The sequence below is a fragment of the Zeus faber genome (genome assembly GCF_960531495.2).
Source record: "Zeus faber genome assembly, chromosome: 2".
NCBI lineage: Eukaryota > Metazoa > Chordata > Actinopteri > Zeiformes > Zeidae > Zeus > Zeus faber.
Window position 1 is genome coordinate 32,684,778 of NC_137189.1, and position 20,006 is coordinate 32,704,783.

Below are 20,006 nucleotides of genomic sequence, written 5' to 3' on the forward strand. Positions count from 1 at the left end.
TTGTATAATTTATACATTTTACAATTTATTTGAGGGAGAATAATCCAAGAAAGCATATTGTTGAAGAAAACTCAGTCTACTCTCAGGTTCACTTTGAGGTTTAGTGATTTTATATTTTAATTGATACATGCATGGAGAGAAAACAATAACACGACAGCAACTCTCCAATGTAATTGTCTCTCACTCGATATTCACCTCAAATGGGTTTTATAATATTCTGCTGAAGGACTATAGTGCCTGTAAATGACCACTACTTCAACAACATGGATATGTTTTTCGTTGAAAAATGGATGCAACTGGTCGCTGAGCTTGAAGTAACTTAGGAGCACAGCTTTGTTAAATCAGGTGAGGTCAGATTATATTCGTCATTATCAACACACAGAATGGTCTGATCTATCAAATTTAAGGACAAAGACGCTGAAAGTTTTTTACCACATGTAGAAATGTCTCAGCATTGTAATTTACTATTTTGTTAGTTTCTAAATATATGCCCATCTCTCAGAAATCATATCTGCAAACATGACTGTCCTGAATGCTGAATGCATGTCATTAACTTTTCTTGATGAAATCCATTTAGTTAAATTCCTTGAAAGTCATATAAAACTTTATTACAGTATGTGTCTTTATTGAAATGAGAAAATTACATTTGTCAGTTTATACATTTATAACAGCAATACACCTCCCCCATTCTAAAGGTTGTGCTCTACAAGCAGTTCAACACTTATGATGAGGGATTTTAGCAGAAACAGAAATGTATATGATTTCAATGATATCCCTGGAAAGAAGAAATGTAAACCCCTTCACCCAGCGACCCCATCACCAAGCATTACGAAAAATGATAATGAAATTAAATATCTGAATATATCTTAAAACATCTTGGCTTCACCGGAGTCAGGTTTTAATATTTGTAGAGTGACTATGAGTTTCATTGCTTTTCTAAACCAGGGGTAGAAGAAAGCGTAAATCAGTGGATTCAGACAGGAGTTTAAGTTTAACAACCAGACCACAAATGCTGATGCTGACATATTGCTGGATGTATTCTGTCCCGAAAATGCTGGGTAATAGTACGGACAAAAACAGATGAGAAACACCACAACAACCACACCCAGGGTTCTAGCAGCTTTCCTTTCTGATTTCCTTGCCACCACAGTCCCCCCGGTGCCCTGGGTAGACACAGTTTGAGAAAGAATGTGGCGCGCCTGGGAAATAGCCACCGCAAACACCCTCATGTAGAGAACAACCACCACTGTCACAGGGATTAAAAAGGTGATCGTCAGGTCAACAGCCCCTGAAATGTAACCAATGACTATTATACAGTCCCCCTGACACAAACTGTTCTTCCACGGCGCTATGAGATTCTCTTTCAGAATCAGGCAGTTGTAAAGAACCGAGCATATCCAGCAGAGGCAGACGGAGATTTTAACCCTGCCAAGGGTAATCGTGGCAGGGTAGCGCAGAGGGTTGCAGATGGCCACGTAACGGTCAACAGATATTAACAACATGTTCCCCACAGAGGCAGAGGTCAGGATGAAGCTCACACTGTAGTAGAGGGTGCATGCATGGTAACCTAGGAACCAGCAAGCCCCGATGGAGTGGAGGCCTTCGATGGGCATTATCAGCAGGCCCATAAAGAAGTCAGAGCAGGCCAGGGAGAGCAGCACCAGGTTGGTTGGGGTGTAGAGTTGCCTGAAGTGGGTGATGGAGATGATGACGAGCAGGTTGAGGGCCACAGTGAGCAGTGCCACCAATAACAGAACCGTGTAGAGCAGCATGGCCTCAGCTGGGGAACGCAGGGCCCTCCTGCAGGAGGTGTTGAAGAGCTGCGGGAAGCAGAGTTCGGTCGCCTCAGAAGTTTCCATTGTGCAGAGAGCATAGAGACTGATGGGAAAGGAGAGGCGAGGTGAAGAGGTGGGAGGTAGAGGAGAAGACAGCAACAAGCCTCATCTGCGTGTCTTATTTATTTCTCATACCAAATGTCCATCCTCCCCTTCTCCCTGTCATTGTCTTAACTCTGTCTTCATTTGTCTCTCTACTGCCCCCTCCCTCTCTCTCACACTTTCGCCTCTTCCTCATTCCTCCCAAACCTTCCCTTTCCATGTCTTCTTTTAACTCTATGATCCTATTCATCAATCACAAAACTGGAAACGAAAGAAGTGACTGTCGTGAATGTCAGAGGAATAATTCAGCAAAATATAAAATCAAAAGGCTGCATTCCTCAATACAGAAAAACTCCAATTACTCTACATTCCAGCCTCCAAACAGAACAGGAATATGTTGGAAGCAACAGCAACTTGTGCTGTTAAGGCCTGAAATATTTTGGTTTCATTCATTCAAACATAAGCTCCAAGGTCGAAAAAATAATATCACACAGTAGCGCAATAATTCATAACTACCATTTGCATTTTGAGGGGAAGAAATTAATTTACATTTAAGTTACATTTCCTCGTTTATAACCGTATAAAAACTACAAGGCTCATTGCTACAGAAAACTCTGCTTGAAGGATTAAAGGTATGAAATAAAATTCAATTTAAAGGGGACCTATTATGCAAAACTCACTTTTTCAGTGCTTGTGCACATACATGTGGGTCTCTGATGGGCCTACTGACACACAAACTGAAATATGACAACTCAGTCAGTCTTTTGAGAGCTGTCTATTTCAGAAAATGTGGTGAAACACGCCATCCAGATTTGTAGCCTCTTCCTACGTCACATGGGGCCTCGGTAGAATTACAACTGCCCTCCATCCGGGAGTAACTCCACCCATGGCTGGAGAAATAACACAGAGAATAACAAGCGCCACTGGGAAGACCAGCACAAATCTTTGAAACGATTTGCTAAAAGAGGAATTAATACAAACTGTCAGAAAGACAAAGACAAAAAATGACAACACCGTCAGACAAAACTGCAGATGAGGGAAATGTATGTATTCAAAAAATTATTTGTTGTTGTTTCTTTCTATGAAAAAAGGTATTTGGTAAATGTGTCCCACCACAGCAAAACTTGCCATCTCACACATATCTGAGATCAGCAGGAGCAGGCAAATAAGTTGAAAAAACCTTTCTTTAAGCAAAATTTGATTTTTCCAGATTCGTGTTCCTTTGTGTTTTTTTTAATCTCTCTATGTATTTTCAAAACCAAGTTTGATTTATGAATAGTATGAAAATGTTAAACCGTGGAGTTAAATATTCCCGTTAGATTACATGGGGAAACGCAGTTCACTTACCGGGACACGGAACATCGCTGAATAACGCAGATCGATCGTTTCCTTTAAAGCGAGCTTCCAGGTGAAGATCATTCCTCCATCGTCCATGTGATTTGAAGTCACAATGTGAAACCGATTTGACCTTTAAATCGTACTACTTTTACACACACGGAGCCATTGTTGTGAAACCACGAAGAAGAAAAACCCTTTGCATCACGCACCTACGTCACTTAAGTAAACAGACGGTTAAAGCGCAGCATGGGGGTGTTTCGGTCTCACATGTCTGTGAAAACTTTCTGCTCAGTATTGTTATGGATGAGGCGAAGCGGATGGACATTTGAACTGTTTGAACATTTCAAACAGCGGATTTCAAACTTAACGTGACATTTAAACAGAATATTTCAAGAACAACCGGAGGAAACCGACGATACATCCATTGCTGCTACAATGGAAGAAGCTGATGATGGGATGTCCGTTGAGGTTGGTGACAGATTTTCTGATTTCAGATTTTCCGAGACTCATAATTGATAGACTCTACATTTTGTTGTGTTGTCCGTACTTTTAAACTCAAAATAATTCCACTTTTATAAAACATATATATTCTTACTCTTTAATTAAAGTTGTTTTTTTTAAACGCAAAAGTAGTTGTGTTGTTGAGCTGTTCGTGAATGGCCCATTCAGCACTATGTTAATTAGCCATGAGGCTTTGTTTGTCCGCCAACGCCATTTGCATTCTGGGAGCTGGCTGAATGAACCTGGTGTGGGTAAAACTTTGGAGGTGATGATTGTGAGGGAAAAATGATTACGATCAACTATTTTGAATGAGGACAAAGGCCTCTACCTCCAAAAGGGGGTTTTAAAACATTTGTGTCTGTCCCCCCAGGAACCGCCCAGAGTTATGTAAAGAGAAATGTTTTGCTCGGAGACCTCTAACCCAAAACACACCCTGTTTCTTCCGTATAAAGCCTCCTGTCTTTCTCGGTGATATCAGATTGATCTGAGCGCTGCTTTGGAGCACTATTGAATCTTTCTCTTTATTCTGCGGAATAAATAATCTTGGATATTCCCAGTTTTGTCTTCTTGTAGCGGGCAGATTAACCTCACCGATCATTGCGGAAGAATTTCCTTCACATGATATCAGAATCACAGTTTGCCACACCCTTGTCATTAACAAGTCATAGCTTTTAAAATATTTGTTTGATTTGCACAAGTGACACCTTGTTTGGAAGCTCTGATTCTCCACTTTCAAATGATGCGGAAAAAAACAACTCCAAAACCGCCAAATGACCCTAAAGTACGCGGTGGGTCACAAATAGACGGGAGGCTGTGGCGCGCGATTCGCTGTGCGTTTCTCCAAACAAAACCAACACAATTTTGAGATTTTATTGTGGATGCATTTATTTTATTGATTGTATTTTGCGATGTTTACAGAAAGCAAAAAGTCCTTGTGTGTGGTGTCCTGGTAAGTCGCGGTGCAGTGTTCGTGTGTGTTTTAATTGAGCCCTGTAGATCAAATATGAGAGAAGATTCAGCAACTTGATTTGTTATTTCTCTCTTCAAATTTGTTCAGAAAATATTTTTGGTGGATTAATACGGTGAAATCCAGTGAAGGTTTACAGACTACGGAACCCGGAAGTGAAGCTCAAACCTTATTGGCTCACAACACCCGGGAACTTATGCTCAAACTCTATAAGCTCACAGAACCTGGGTCCTCAGGAGGGTGGTTCCTCCCATTTAAACACCGTCAGGACCATGTTGGATTTACAGTCATGTGAGAATGGCTAGAATGTTTAATCTGAGTGGTGTTTTTAGTTAAAAACTACAAAGGCCTGTTTTGGGGACCTCAGAGAACATTATTATCTGGTGTAAAAACGAGCAGAATAGGCCCCCTTTGAGATTTATGCCAGAAAAAAAGATCGATATGACACAATTGACACCTGATAAGGTCACCTTACTGTACCTGCCTTTTTCCTGACATGAACTTCATGAGGTCCATGTGGCTTGAGGAATCTCTCCTCTCTTAACTGCCTTTGTGCAGCGTTCCATGGAACCATCGGGGGGGCATGAGCAGATTCTGTTATTGACCCAAGATACTGTACAGGAACAACCTTGAACTACTTGTTCCCATTGGAAATGAAGACCAAGATAAAAAACAGTGTAACAGTGTTGCAATTCATTAACATTCATGGGCTGATTAACAAATGGATTGTGCGGCATTTCGGCCGCTGAACCTGCGCATATTTATATCGTGTGTATACTGTATTTTGTGTATTGATATTGTGTCTAGATTTGTGTGTGTATTATACTGTATTTGTTTAGTTTGAACTCCTTGAAAATGAAAATTAATATTTTTTAAGTACTTCACAGTACTTGAATTTCATTTTGCAATGCTAGAGTGAACCCTAGTTATGAATAAATAAAGAAAACAATGAAAATCAAAGACCGAAATTGATGAAATTAAAAAACCATCTTTGATGGTTCTCCCATCTACTCTGTTTTCCATGCTATTGTTCAGAAGTCATTTTCGTCAAGGTTGAGGTCTGAAGTCCCCTGAGGACAAGTTAGAGATTGGTCTGGACTCTCTGCATATACAACATTGTCATTGATAATCACTGTGCTTCTTTCTGAGGAGCAGCCTTGTCTCCATGACAACACAGGACTGTTCAGTATGGTCACTTGTTTTACATTTTGTGTACAGTAAGTTGAAGTAACTATTTCCAACTATTAATTTATTATTATTTCACCGCTGCCAACTAATGCAGCCACAGATAAGGTTGCATCATGCGCTTAGAGGACTACATCATGTGTTTAATGAATTAATTACCATGTTTTTCTAACACCTCAGTGAGCAGACGACTGAAGGAGGAGTAAACAGATTCCTCTGGTGGACAGAAACAACACAGTCTTTAGACATAATGATGTGTTTGTTTTGAAACGTTTGGATGGGGGAATATGGTCTCATAGGTTTTTGTAGTCTGTGTGTGTGTGTGTGTGTGTGTGTGTGTGTGTGTGTGTGTGTGTGTGTGTGTGTGTGTGTGTGTGTGTGTGTGTGTGTGTGTGTGTGTGTGTGTGTGTGTGTGTGTGTGTGTCACCGTGTGTCATGTTTTTTTATTGTTCATAAACAGCCGCCACAAAAACAAATGAACACATTTATGTTGATTAGTTGTTCCAACGAATGACTAATGACTAATTTGCAGGTGTACCGGAAACCAGCTTTGGAACCTGGGTAAATCACTGATAACCAAAAATGAAAATACTGAAACGTAAAACTTAACATATCTTTTCAAAAATATTTATTAACAAACTAACTTAGAACATAGTGACATTGATATGTCACCGAGTTCTACTATAACTGGGTGTCTCTTGAACATCAAATCACTTGTTGAACCATTGTATATAACTTTGAAAATAACCTTTGTCTTCTTTGAAATAACACTTGTCATCTGTTATCACATTTGTCGTGATTTGAAGTCTTTGAAAAGGTCTGGGTGGTTGTCGGACAGATGCTTCGAAAGGTTGGAAGTGTTGCCTCCCTTGGCGAGACAAAATTTCAAGTACCTTTGGCAAAATGGCGCTGCAATGTTTTTGAGTTAATTTATTCATTCATTTATTTTAATTTCTTCATTTAGCAGACGCTCTTGTCCAAAGCGACTTGCATGAGAGGCTAGAAACAATCAAAAGCATACATCAACCATTGCAGCAACATCGAACTTCAGTGCATGATCTCCTGTTTCTAAATTCAACCAGATACAAGTGCAAGATGCTGTAAGTAATCAGAATAAAAAGTGTCATTATTTTTTTATATTAGTGTATTTTTTTCTCTCCATATTAGTGCAATATGTCAAATAACAACTAAACAGCTAGTCAACATAACAACTCCTGTGTTGTCAGTGCATCATCAAAACAACAACTTAAGGCTAGTCAACCTCAACAGAAACAAGAATAGTTAGTCATAGCTGAGATAGAATCAAATCATGATTTGAAATCAAACTGAAGTTTTATTTTAATCAATTTCCTTATTGAACAAAAGAAAAAAAAGCACCAAACGGGGACACTCACTCCTTCTTTTTGGTGTTATGGAAATGACCACCGTAGGCACGCCACAGTCTAAAACATTAATTGGAAACACTGCTGCTTCTTTAAAAGTCCCAGTTAAAAAGGTATTATATTGAAAACGTTTCAGGATTTTCTTTTCACATAATATTTTTTTGACATCTTGACATCTGGAATGAACTGGAAGCCAGTTTAAAGAGGCTGGTCCATTCGGAGTGGTGTGGTCAAACTTTCTAGTTTCAGTCGTTATTCTGCTTCCAGAGTTCTGTTCTTTACATGTGATTTTTGTATATGAAGTGAAATACATCACCAAATTGTTGTCAATGTTATTGCCATGCTCCTGTTAATATCACGTGAAAAAATGTCAATATTGTGAACATAAATGCAAATGCATGTCTTCTCTCAGGTTCACTTTGAGGTTTAGTGATCTTATATTTTAATTGATACATGTATGGAGAAGAAACAATAACACGACAGCAACTCTCCAATCTAATTGTCTCTCACTAGATATTCACCTCAAATGGGTTTTATAATATTCTGCTGGAGGGCTATAGTGCCTGTAAATGACCACTACTTCAACAAAATGGATATATTTTATGTTTCAGAAGTAACTTCGGAGCACAGCTTTGTTAAATAAGGTGAGGTCGGAATATATTCGTCATTATCTACACACACAGTGGTCTGATCTATCAAATTTAAGGACAGAGATGCTGAAAGTTATTTACCACATGTAGACCTGACTCAATATATGCAAATCTCTCAGAAAAACTATCTGCAAACATGATATGCTGAATGCATGTCATTAACTTTTCTATATGAAATCCATTCAGTAAAATTCCTTGAAAGTCATACAAAACTTTTTTTCAGGATGTCAGGATTTAAATGAGAAAATTAGATTTGTGTGTGTATAACAGCAATACACTGCCCCCATTCTAAAGGTCATGATATACAAACAGTTCAACAGTTATGATGAGGGATTTTGGCAGAAATAGAAATGTATATGATTTCAATGATATCCCTGGAAAGAAGAAATATAAACCCCTTCACCCAGCGACCCCATCACCCAGCATGACCACAAATGATAATGAAATGAAATATCTGAATATATCTTAAAACATCTGGGCCTCACAGGAGTCAGGTTTTAATATCTGTAGAGTGACAATGAGTTTCGTTGCTTTTCTAAACCATGGATAGAAGAAAGCGTAGATCAGTGGGTTCAGACAGGAGTTAATGTACAACAACCAGAGCACAAATGCTGATACTGACGTATTGCTGGATGTATTCTGCCCCGAGAATGCTGGGTAATAGTACGGACAAAAACAGATGAGAAACACCACAACAACCACACCCAGGGTTCTAGCAGCTTTCCTTTCTGATTTCCTTGCCACCACAGTCCCCCCGGTGCCCTGGGTAGACACAGTTTGAGAAAGAATGTGGCGCGCCTGGGAAATAGCCACCACAAACACCCTCATGTAGAGAACAACCACCACTGTCACAGGGATTAAAAAGGTGATCGTCAGGTCAACAGCCCCTGAAATGTACCCAATGACTATTATACAGTCCCCCTGACACAAACTGTTGTTCCACGGCGCTATGAGATTCTCTTTCAGAACCAGACAGTTGTAAAGAACCGAGCACACCCAGCAGAGGCAGACAGAGATTTTAACCCTGCCGAGGGTAACTGTGGCAGAGTAGCGCAGAGGGTTGCAGATGGCAACGTAACGGTCAACAGATATTAACAACATGTTCCCCACAGAGGCAGACGTCAGGATGAAGCTCATACTGTAGTAGAGGGTGCATGCATGGTAACCGAGGAACCAGCAAGCCCCGATGGACTGGAGGCCTTCGATGGGCATTATCAGCAGGCCCATAAAGAAGTCAGAGCAGGCCAGGGAGAGCAGCACCAGGTTGGTTGGGGTGTAGAGTTGCCTGAAGTGGGTGATGGAGATGATGACGAGCAGGTTGAGGGCCACAGTGAGCAGTGCCACCAATAACAGAACCGTGTAGAGCAGCATGGCCTCAGCTGGGGAACGCAGGGCCCTCCTGCAGGAGGTGTTGAAGAGCTGCGGGAAGCAAAGTTCGGTCGCCTCAGAAGTTTCCATTGTGCAGAGAGCACAGAGACTGATGGGAAAGGAGAGGCGAAGTGAAGAGGTGGGAGGTAGAGGAGAAGACAGCAATGAGCCTCATCTGCGTGTCTTATTTATCTCATGCCAAATGTCCATCCTCCCCTTCTCCCTGTCATTGTCTTAACTCTGTCTTCATTTGTATCTCAATTGCCCCGTCCCTCTCTCTCACACTTTCTCCTCTTCCTCACTCCTCCCAAACCTTCCCTTTCCATGTCTTCTTTTAACTCTATGATCCTATTCAGTAATCACAAAACTGGAAGCGAAAGAAGTGACTGTAGTGAATGTCAGAGGAATAATTCAGCAACATACAAAATCAAAAGGCTGAATTCCTCAATACAGAAATACTCCAATTATTCTACATTCCAGCCTCCAAACAGAACAGGAATATGCAGGAAGCAACAGCAACTTGTGCTGTTAAGGCCTGAAATATTTTGGTTTCATTCATTCAAACATAAGCTTCAAGGTCGAAAAAATAATATCACATAGTAGCGCAATAATTCATAACTACCATTTGCATTTTGAGGGGAAAAAATTAATTGATGTTTAAGTTACATTTCCTGATTTATAACCATATAAAAACTCCAAGGCTCATTGCCACAGAAAACTCTGCAGGAAGCATTTAAGGTACGAAATAAAAGTCAATTTAAAGGGGACCTATTATGTAAAAACAACCTTTTTCAGTGCTTGTGCACATACATGTGGGTCTCTGATGGGCCTACTGACACACAAACTGTGAAATATGACAACTCAGTCAGTTTTTTGAGAGCTGTCTATTTCAGAAAATGTGGTGCAACATGCCATCCAGATTTGCAGCCCCTTCCTACATCACATGGGGCCTCAGTAGAATTACAACTGCCCTCCATCTGAGAGTAACTCCACCCACGGCTGGAGAAATAACACAGAAAATAACGAGCGCCACTGGGAAGACCAGCACAAATATTTTAAAAGAAAGAGGAATTAATACAAACTGTCAGAAAGACAAAAAATGACAAAACCGTCAGACAAAACTGCAGATAAGGGAAATGTAAGCATTTAAAAAAATATTTCTTGTTGTTTCTTTCTAAGAAAAAAGGTATTTGGTTAATACATGGTAGGCTGTGGCGTGCGATTCACCGTGTATTTCTCCAAAGAAAACCAATCAAATTTTGAGATTTTATTGTGGATGCATTTATTTTATTTTGCAAGTCGGGGTGCAGTGTCCGTGTCCCCTACAAGCTTGGAGCATGACAACGGAATTCGGAACAAACTGTTAAATTTAGCCTTGTAGATCAAATATGAGAAAAGATTCAGCAACTGGATTGGTTATTTCTCTCTTCAAATTTGTTCAGAAAATGATTTTGGTGGACTAACAGACTACAGAACCCGGAAATGAAGCTCAAACCTTATTGTCTCGCAAAACCCGGAGCTTATGCTCAAACTCTATTAGCTCACAGAACCCGGCACCTGAGGAGGGTGGTTCCTCCCACTTGAACAGAGCGTCAGGAACACGATGGTTTTAGAGGCATGTTAGAATGGTTAGAATGTAAAATCTGAGTGGTCTTTTCAGCAAAAAACTTCAAAGTCCTATTTTGGGGACCTCAGAGACCTTTGTTAACTGGTGTAAAAAGGAGCAGAATAGGCCCCCTTTGAGATTGATGCCAAAGAAAAAAAGATAGAACACAATTGACACCTGATAAGGTCACCTTACTGTACCTGCCTTTTTCCTGACATGAACTTCATGAGGTCCATGTTGCTTAAGGAATCTCTTCTCTCTTAACTGACTTTGTGCAGTGTTCCATGGAACCATCGGGGGGCATGAGTGGATTCTGTTATGGACCCAAGATACTGTACAGGAACAAACCTTGATCTACTTGTTCCCACTGGAAATGAAGTCCAACATAAAAAACATTCTGTGTAAACATTGAAGAAAGTTACTATTCAATTGCAATTCACTAACATTCATGGGCTGATTCACAAAAGGATTGCGCAGCATCTCGGCCGCTGAACCTGCGCTTATGACACAAAAAGCAATCGTCTAACTCACAAAGCCCCCTCAAACATGGCCGTTTCCAGCTTTTTAGGGGCCTGATGCAAAATGTTGTTTAGGGGTCCCTATTTTGTGAAAGTACGGTGGAGGGATTCCAAACCCCTAAGGTGGTCCAGGGGCATGCATTTAACCTCTACATGCAATGTGGTGCACTTTAAGAGGAAAATAGGCTAGATCTCTGAAGACGCTTAACCTCTTAAGCCCCGAGCCCCTTTCTTGGGCTCCAAGTGAGTTGGAGGGGTTGGCGTGAGTTTTATGGGGGCGGGGGTCGACAGTTGGTGCCACATACAAGTGCCTTCAGAAAGCTAAGACCTTAAGGAATCAACAAAAAAACACTTTAAGAAACTTAATACTGTGATGCAGTATCAATACATTTTGATAATTGTAGATTTGTGTGATTCAGACATTTTTAATGATTGGATGTCAAGAACTATTCTCTGAAAATGACTCAGAAAAACATTGAGCCAGTATATATATATATATATATATATATATATATATATATATATATATATATATATATATATATATGTGTGTGTGTGTGTGTGTGTGTGTGTGTGTGTGTGTGTGTGTGTGTGTGTGTGTGTGTGTGTGTGTGTGTGAATAGATGGGTGGTTGTGTGGGCTTGTATGTATTTTTATATATATATATATATATATATATATATATATATAGATGTAGTGTTTAGATATTGTGTATAGATGTTTGTGTCTATTTTACTGTATTTGTTTTGCCTGAACTCCTTGAAAATGAAAAGAATAGTTTTTAAAAAGTACTTGACAGTCCTCGAATTTCATTTTGCAATGCTTGAATGAACCCTGGTTCTGAAAAATTTCATAAAATAATGAAAATCAAAAACCAAATTTGATGAAATTGAAATAACATCTTTGATAGTTCTCCCTCCTATGCTGTTTTCAATGCTACTGTTCACAAGTCACTTTTGTCAAGGTTGAGGTATGAAGTCACGTAAGGACAAGTTACAGATTGATCTGAAGTTTCTGCATATACAACATTGTCATTGACACTAACTATGCTCCTTTCTGTGGAGCAACACAGTTCAGTATGGTCACTTCTTTTTATGTTTTATTTACATAGTAACTCTTTCCATCTGTGGAACAAAAGAAAAAAAAGCACCAAACGGGGCCACTCACTCTCTTACACCCCCCCAGTGTCCTCCTTTTTGGTATTATGGAAATGACCACCGTAGGCATGCCACAGTCTAATTCATTTATTGGAACCACTGCTGCTTCTTTAAATGTCCCAGTTAAAAAGGTTTTAAATAAAAAATGTTTAAGGATTTTTTTTTCACAAAATATTTTTTTGACATCTTGACATCTGAAATGATCTGGAAGCCAGTTGAAAGTGGCTGCTCCATTCGGAGTGGTGTGGTATACTTTCTAGTTTCAGTCGTTATTCTGCTTCCAGAGTTCTGTTCTTTACATGTGAATTTTGTATATGAAGTGAAATACATCACCAAATTGTTGTCAATGTTATTGCCATGCTCCTGTTAATATCCATGAAAAAAAGTCAATATAGTGAATATAAATGCAACTAGTCCTCCTCTCTATGGCTGTATAATTTATACATTTTACGATAAATTTGTGTAATATTGGAGGGAGAATAATCCAAGAAAACAATAACACGACAGCAACTCTCCAATCTAATTGTCTCTCACTAGATATTCACCTCAAATGAGTTTCATAACATTCTGCTGAAGGACTATAGTGCCTGTAAATGACCACTACTTCCACAACATGGATATGTTTTTCATAGAAAACTGGATGCAACTGGTCGCTGAGCTTGAAGTAATTTAGGAGCACAGCTTTGTTAAATCAGGTGAGGTCAGATTATATTCGTCATTATCAACACACAGAATGGTCTAATCTATCAAATTTAAGGACAAAGACGCTGAAAGTTTTTTACCACATGTAGAAATGTCTCAGCATTGTAATTTACTATTTTGTTAGTTTCTAAATATATGCCCATCTCTCAGAAATCATATCTGCAAACATGACATGCTGAATGCATGTCATAAACGTTTCTATATGAAATCCATTTAGTTAAATTCCTTGAAAGTCATACAAAACTTTATTCAGTATGTGTCTTTATTTAAATGACATTTGTGTATGTATAACAGCAATTAACCGCACCCATTCTAAAGGTCATGATATACAAGCAGTTCAACAGTTATGATTTCAATGATACCTCTGGAAAGAAGAATTGTAAACCCCTTCACCCAACGACCCCATCACCCAGCATTACCACAAATGATAATGAAATAAAATATCTGAATATATCTTAAAACATCTTGGCCTCACAGGAGTGGGGTTTCAATATCTGTAGAGTGACTATGAGTTTCATTGCTTTTCTAAACCAGGGGTAGAATAAAGCGTAAATCAGTGGGTTCAGACAGGAGTTAAAGTTCAACAACCAGGCCACAAATGCTGACGCTGACGTATTGCTGGATGTATTCTGCCCCGAGAATGCTGGGTAAAAGTACGGACAAAAACAGATGAGAAACACGACAACAACCACGCCCAGGGTTCTAGCAGCTTTCCTTTCTGATTTCCTTGCCACCACAGTCCCCCTGGTGCCCTGGGTAGACATAGTTTGAGAAAGAATGTGGCGCGCCTGGGAAATAGCCACCACAAACACCCGCATGTAGAGAACAACCACCACTGTCACAGGGATTAAAAAGGTGATCGTCAGGTCAACAGCCCCTGAAATGTAACCAATGACTAAAATACAGTCCCCCTGACACAAACTGTTCTTCCACGGCGCAATGAGATTCTCTTTCAGAACCAGGCAGTTGTAAAGAATCGAGCACACCCAGCAGAGGCAGATGGAGATTTTAACCCTGCCGAGGGTAACTGTGGCAGGGTAACGCAGAGGGTTGCAGATGGCCACGTAACGGTCAACAGATATTAACAACATGTTCCCCACAGAGGCAGAGTTCAGGATGAAGTTCACACTGTAGGAGAGGGCACACGCATGGTAACCTAGGAACCAACAAGCCCCGATGGAGAGGAGGCCCCCGATGGGCATTATCAGCAGGCCCAAAAAGAAGTCAGAGCAGGCCAGGGAGAGCAGCACCAGGTTGGTTGGGGTGTAGAGTTGCCTGAAGTGGGTGATGGAGATGATGACGAGCAGGTTGAGGGCCACAGTGAGCAGTGCCACCAATGACAGAACCGTGTAGAGCAGTGTGGCCTCAGCTGGGGAACGCAGGGCCCTCCTGCAGGAGGTGTTGAAGAGCTGCGGGAAGCAGAGTTCGGTCGCCTCAGAAGTTTCCATTGTGCAGAGAGCATAGAGACTGATGGGAAAGGAGAGGCGAGGTGAAGAGGTGGGAGGTAGAGGAGAAGACAGCAACGAGCCTCAGGTGTGTGTCTCATTTATATGCCAAATGCCCATCCTCCCTCCCTCTCTCTGTCACTGTCTTAACTCTGTCTTTTCAGTTAAAAACTTTTAAGACCTGTTTTGGGGACCTCAGAGACCTTTGCTAACTGGTGTAAAAAGGAGCATAATAGGTCCCCTTTGAGATTGATGCCTGTAAAAAAGATAGATTTAACACAACTGACACCTGATAAGGTCACCTTACTTTACCTGCCTTTTTCCTGACATGAACTTCATGAGGTCCATGTTGCTTGAGGAATCTCTCCTTTCTTAACTGCCTTTGTGCCGCGTTCCATGGAACCATCGGGGGGACATGAGCGCATTCCATTATGGATCCAAGATACTGTAGAGGAACAACCTTGATCTACTTGTTTCCATTGGAAATGAAGTCCAACATAAAAAAACATTCTGTGTAAACATTGAAGAAAGTTATGTGTTCGATTGCAATTCACTAACATTAATGGGCTGATTCACAAAAGCATTGAGCGGCATTTCGGCGGCTGAACCTGCACCTATGACACAAAAAGCAATCGTCTAACTCACAAAGCCCCCTCATACATGGCAGTTTCTAGCTTTTTAGGGGCCCTATGCAAAATGTGGTTTGTGGGTCTCTATTTTGTGAAACTTTGGTGGGAAGATTCAAACCCCTAAGGTGGTCCAGGGGCATGCTTTGAACCTCTACACGCAATGTGGTGCACTTTAAGAGAAAATTAGACTAGATCTCTGAAGACGCTTAACTTCTTAAGCCCCGAGCCCCTTTCTTGGGCTCCGAGTGAGGTGGAGGGGTTGGCGTGAGTTTTATGGGGGTGGGGGTCGACAGTTGGTGCCACTTACAAGGTTAAAATAATAATAAATTAAATGCAAATGAACTATTTTATGAAATCTGACTCAGAATTTTTTTTAGAAACATGTATTTATTGATTTTGTTGTAACAAATCACATCAAAGTGCATTTTGACAAAGGATAGTATAGTCAAATTAAATGACTGAAATTTGACAAAACTGTGTTATTTATCATCACAAAAAATTAATTCACTGAGACTTTAGTATTATATATGTCACGCAGGTGAGAGTCACTTAGTCTTGTCCTCACGCGGTTCTTGTTAATGTTCATAACCGAGAACGTCTTCTCGCACACGTATGTCAAGCCAAACAAGCTCAGCATTTTCTTAGCAAATGTCCAAATCTCTTGGAACCTGTCTTTGTCCAGCCGGCGGTAAAAGTTTACAAGAGGGAGTTGCAGGTGCTGACTGCTGACACTCCGCGTCACACTGCAGCTCAATGAGCTCCAGCTGCAGGTGGGCTGGAGCGTCGTAAGGATCCACGGAAAAAAGTGTGATCTCCTTTTCAATAGCTGCAAAATCCCTGAAACGCTGTTGAAACTCCTCAGCCGGAGGTGAGATGTTTGCCGTTAGCTTATCGTTAGCATGTTTCGTCTGGTAGTGCCGCTTAATATTGACTTCGTTGAAAACAGTCACAGTCTCTTGACAAATTAAGCACACACAGTTGTTTCGCATGTCAGTGAAAAAATACTCAGATTTCCACTTGTCCTGGAAACAGCGGTCCTCGTTGTCAACTTTCCCTTTTTAGTTCCAGTTGGCATTTTAGAAATGGGCTGAAAATATACCACAGTGGTTCAAGTTCACACAGGAGTCACGCGGCGAGAGTGCGGCCACAAGTCTACTGCCATCCTCTGCCATCCTCTGGACGCTTCAGGCCGGTGGAAATTTAGACACGGGCCGGATTTGGCCCGAGGGCCGGACTTTGGGCATGCCTGCCTTAAGGAATCAACAAAAAAACACTTTAGGAAACTTAATGCTGTGATGCAGTATCAATACATTTTGAAAATTTAGGATTTATGTGATTTTGTCAATTTTAACGTTTGGATGGCAAGCACTATTCCCTGAAAATGACTCAGGAAAAACATTGAGCCATTATATATAAAACTAATGTATATATATATGTGTGTGTGTGGGGGGGGGGGGGGGTTATATTTTTATAGTGTGTATACTGTATATTGTGTATTGATATTGTGTCTAGATATTTGTGTGTATTATACTGTATATATTTAGTTTGAACTCCGTGAAAAAAAATATATATATATATATATATTTTTTTTTTTAAGTACTTCACGGTACTTGTATTTCATTTTGCAATGCTAGAGTGAAAATTAGTTATGAAAAAATGAATAAAACAATGAAAATCAAAGACCCAAATTGATGAAATTGAAAAACCATCTTTGATGGTTCTCCCATCTACTCTGTTTTCCATGCTATTGTTCAGAAGTCATTTTCATCAAGGTTGAGGTCTGAAGTCCCCTGAGGACAAGTTAGAGATTGGTCTGGACTCTCTGCATATACAACATTTTCATTGACACTAACTGTGCTTCTTTCTGAGGAGCAGCCTTGTCTCCATGACAACACAGGACTGTTCAGTATGGTCACTTGTTTTACATTTTGTGTACAGTAAGTTGAAGTAACTATTTCCAACTATTCATTTATTATTATTTCACCGCTGCCAACTAATGCAGCCACAGATAAGGTTGCATCATGCGCTTAGAGGACTACATCATGTGTTTAATGAATTAATTACCATGTTTTTCTAACACCTCAGTGAGCAGACGACTGAAGGAGGAGTAAACAGATTCCTCTGGTGGACAGAAACAACACAGTCTTTAGACATAATGATGTGTTTGTTTTGAAACGTTTGGATGGGGGAATATGGTCTCATAGGTTTTTGTAGTGTGTGTGTGTGTGTGTGTGTGTGTGTGTGTGTGTGTGTGTGTCACCGTGTGTCATGTTTTTTAATTGTTCATAAACAGCCGCCACAAAAACAAATGAACACATTTATGTTGATTAGTTGTTCCAACGAATGACTAATGACTAATTTACAGGTGTACCGGAAACCAGCTTTGGAACCTGGGTAAATCACTGATAACCAAAAATTAAAATACTAAAACGTAAAACTTAACATATCTTTTCAAAAATATTTATTAACAAACTAACTTAGAACATAGTGACATTGATTTGTCACCGAGTTCTACTATAACTGGGTGTCTCTTGAACATCAAATCACTTGTTGAACCATTGTATATAACTTTGAAAATAACCTTTGTCTTCTTTGAAATAACACTTGTCATCTGTTATCACATTTGTCGTGAATTGAAGTCTTTGAAAAGGTCTGGGTGGTTGTCGGACAGATGTTTCGAAAGGTTGGAAGTGTTGCCTCCCTTGGCGAGACAAAATTTCAAGCACCTTTGGCAAAATGGCGCTGCAATGTTTTTGAGTTCATTTATTCATTCATTTATTTTAATTTCTTCATTTAGCAGACGCCCTTGTCCAAAGCAACTTGCATGAGAGGCTAGAAACAATCAAAAGCATACATCAACCATTGGAGCAACATCGAACTTCAGTGCATGATCTCCTGTTTCTAAATTCAACCAGATACAAGTGCAAGATGCTGTAAGTAATCAGAATAAAAAGTGTCATTTTTTTTTTTATATAAGTGTATTTTTTCTCTCCATATTAGTGCATTATGTCAAATAACAACTAAACAGCTAGTCAACATAACAACTCCTGTGTTGTCAGTGCATCATCAAAACAACAACTTAAGGCTAGTCAACCTCAACAGAAACAAGAATAGTTAGTCATAGCTGAGATAGAATCAATTCATGATTTGAAATCAAACTGAAGTTTTATTTTAATCAATTTCCTTATTGAACAAAAGAAAAAAAAGCACCAAACGGGGACACTCACTCCTTCTTTTTAGTAGGATTCAGTAAAATTCCTTGAAAGTCATACAAAACTTTTTTTCAGGATGTGTCAGGATTTAAATGAGAAAATGAGATTTGTGTGTGTATAACTGCAATACACCGCCCCCAGTCTAAAGGTCATGATATACAAGCAGTTCAAAACTTATGATGAGGGATTTTGGCAGAAATAGAAATGTATATGATTTCAATGATATCCCTGGAAAGAAGAAATATAAACCCCTTCACCCAGCGACCCCATCACCCAGCATTACCACAATTGATAATGAAATTAAATATTTGAATATATCTTAAAACATCTGGGCCTCACAGGAGTCAGGTTTTAATATCTTAACAGTAACTATGAGTTTCATGGCTTTTCTAAACCAGGGGTAGAAGAAAGCGTAGATCAGTGGGTTCAGACAGGAGTTAATGTACAACAACCAGACCACAAATGCTGATGCTGACGTATTGCTGGATGTATTCTGCCCCGAGAATGCTGGGTAATAGTACGGACAAAAACAGATGAGAAACACCACAACAACCACGCCCAGGGTTCTAGCAGCTTTCCTTTCTGATTTCCTTGCCACCACAGTCCCCCCGGTGCCCTGGGTAGACACAGTTTGAGAAAGAATGTGGCGCGCCTGGGAAATAGCCACCACAAACACCCTCGTGTAGAGAACAACCACCACTGTCACAGGGATTAAAAAGGTGATCGTCAGGTCAACAGCCCCTGAAATGTACCCAATGACTATTATACAGTCCCCCTGACACAAACTGTTCTTCCACGGCGCTATGAGATTCTCTTTCAGAACCAGACAGTTGTAAAGAACCGAGCACACCCAGCAGAGGCAGACAGAGATTTTAACCCTGCCAAGGGTAACAGTGGCAGAGTAACGCATAGGGTTGCAGATGGCCACGTAACGGTCAACAGATATTAACAACATGTTCCCCACAGAGGCAGAGGTCAGGATGAAGCTCATACTGTAGTAGAGGGTGCATGCATGGTAACCGAGGAACCAGCAAGCCCCGATGGAGTGGAGGCCTTCGATGGGCATTATCAGCAGGCCCATAAAGAAGTCAGAGCAGGCCAGGGAGAGCAGCACCAGGTTGGTTGGGGTGTAGAGTTGCCTGAAGTGGGTGATGGAGATGATGACGAGCAGGTTGAGGGCCACAGTGAGCAGTGCCACCAATAACAGAACCGTGTAGAGCAGCATGGCCTCAGCTGGGGAACGCAGGGCCCTCCTGCAGGAGGTGTTGAAGAGCTGCGGGAAGCAGAGTTCGGTCGCCTCAGAAGTTTCCATTGTGCAGAGAGCACAGAGACTGATGGGAAAGAAGAGGCGAAGTGAAGAGGTGGGAGGTACAGGAGAAGACAGCAACAAGCCTCATCTGCGTGTCTTATTTATCTCATGCCAAATGTCCATCCTCCCCTTCTCCCTGTCATTGTCTTAACTCTGTCTT

General features: G+C 40.5%; 4 protein-coding genes across 4 annotated transcripts; all 4 read right to left on the reverse strand.

Annotated features, from left to right (window-relative positions):
• Positions 1-866: 866 nt before the first annotated feature.
• On the reverse strand, positions 867-1,859 carry LOC307247749 (trace amine-associated receptor 13c-like; the record flags this gene model as incomplete). Its single annotated transcript, XM_080023871.1, has 1 exon — positions 867-1,859. The coding sequence occupies one exon, from the start codon at positions 1,857-1,859 to the stop codon at positions 867-869; it is 993 nt and encodes a 330-aa protein (XP_079879997.1).
• Positions 1,860-8,365: 6,506 nt separating this feature from the next.
• On the reverse strand, positions 8,366-9,358 carry LOC307247750 (trace amine-associated receptor 13c-like; the record flags this gene model as incomplete). The annotated part of the gene is made up of 1 exon (XM_080023872.1): positions 8,366-9,358. The coding sequence occupies one exon, from the start codon at positions 9,356-9,358 to the stop codon at positions 8,366-8,368; it is 993 nt and encodes a 330-aa protein (XP_079879998.1).
• A 4,348-nt stretch (positions 9,359-13,706) lies between these two features.
• Positions 13,707-14,699, reverse strand: LOC307247751 (trace amine-associated receptor 13c-like; the record flags this gene model as incomplete). The annotated part of the gene is made up of 1 exon (XM_080023873.1): positions 13,707-14,699. One exon carries the CDS (start codon positions 14,697-14,699, stop codon positions 13,707-13,709), a length of 993 nt encoding a protein of 330 aa, XP_079879999.1.
• A 4,157-nt stretch (positions 14,700-18,856) lies between these two features.
• LOC307247753 (trace amine-associated receptor 13c-like) lies at positions 18,857-19,849 on the reverse strand (the record flags this gene model as incomplete). Its single annotated transcript, XM_080023875.1, has 1 exon — positions 18,857-19,849. The coding sequence occupies one exon, from the start codon at positions 19,847-19,849 to the stop codon at positions 18,857-18,859; it is 993 nt and encodes a 330-aa protein (XP_079880001.1).
• Between the last annotated feature and the right edge of the window lie 157 nt (positions 19,850-20,006).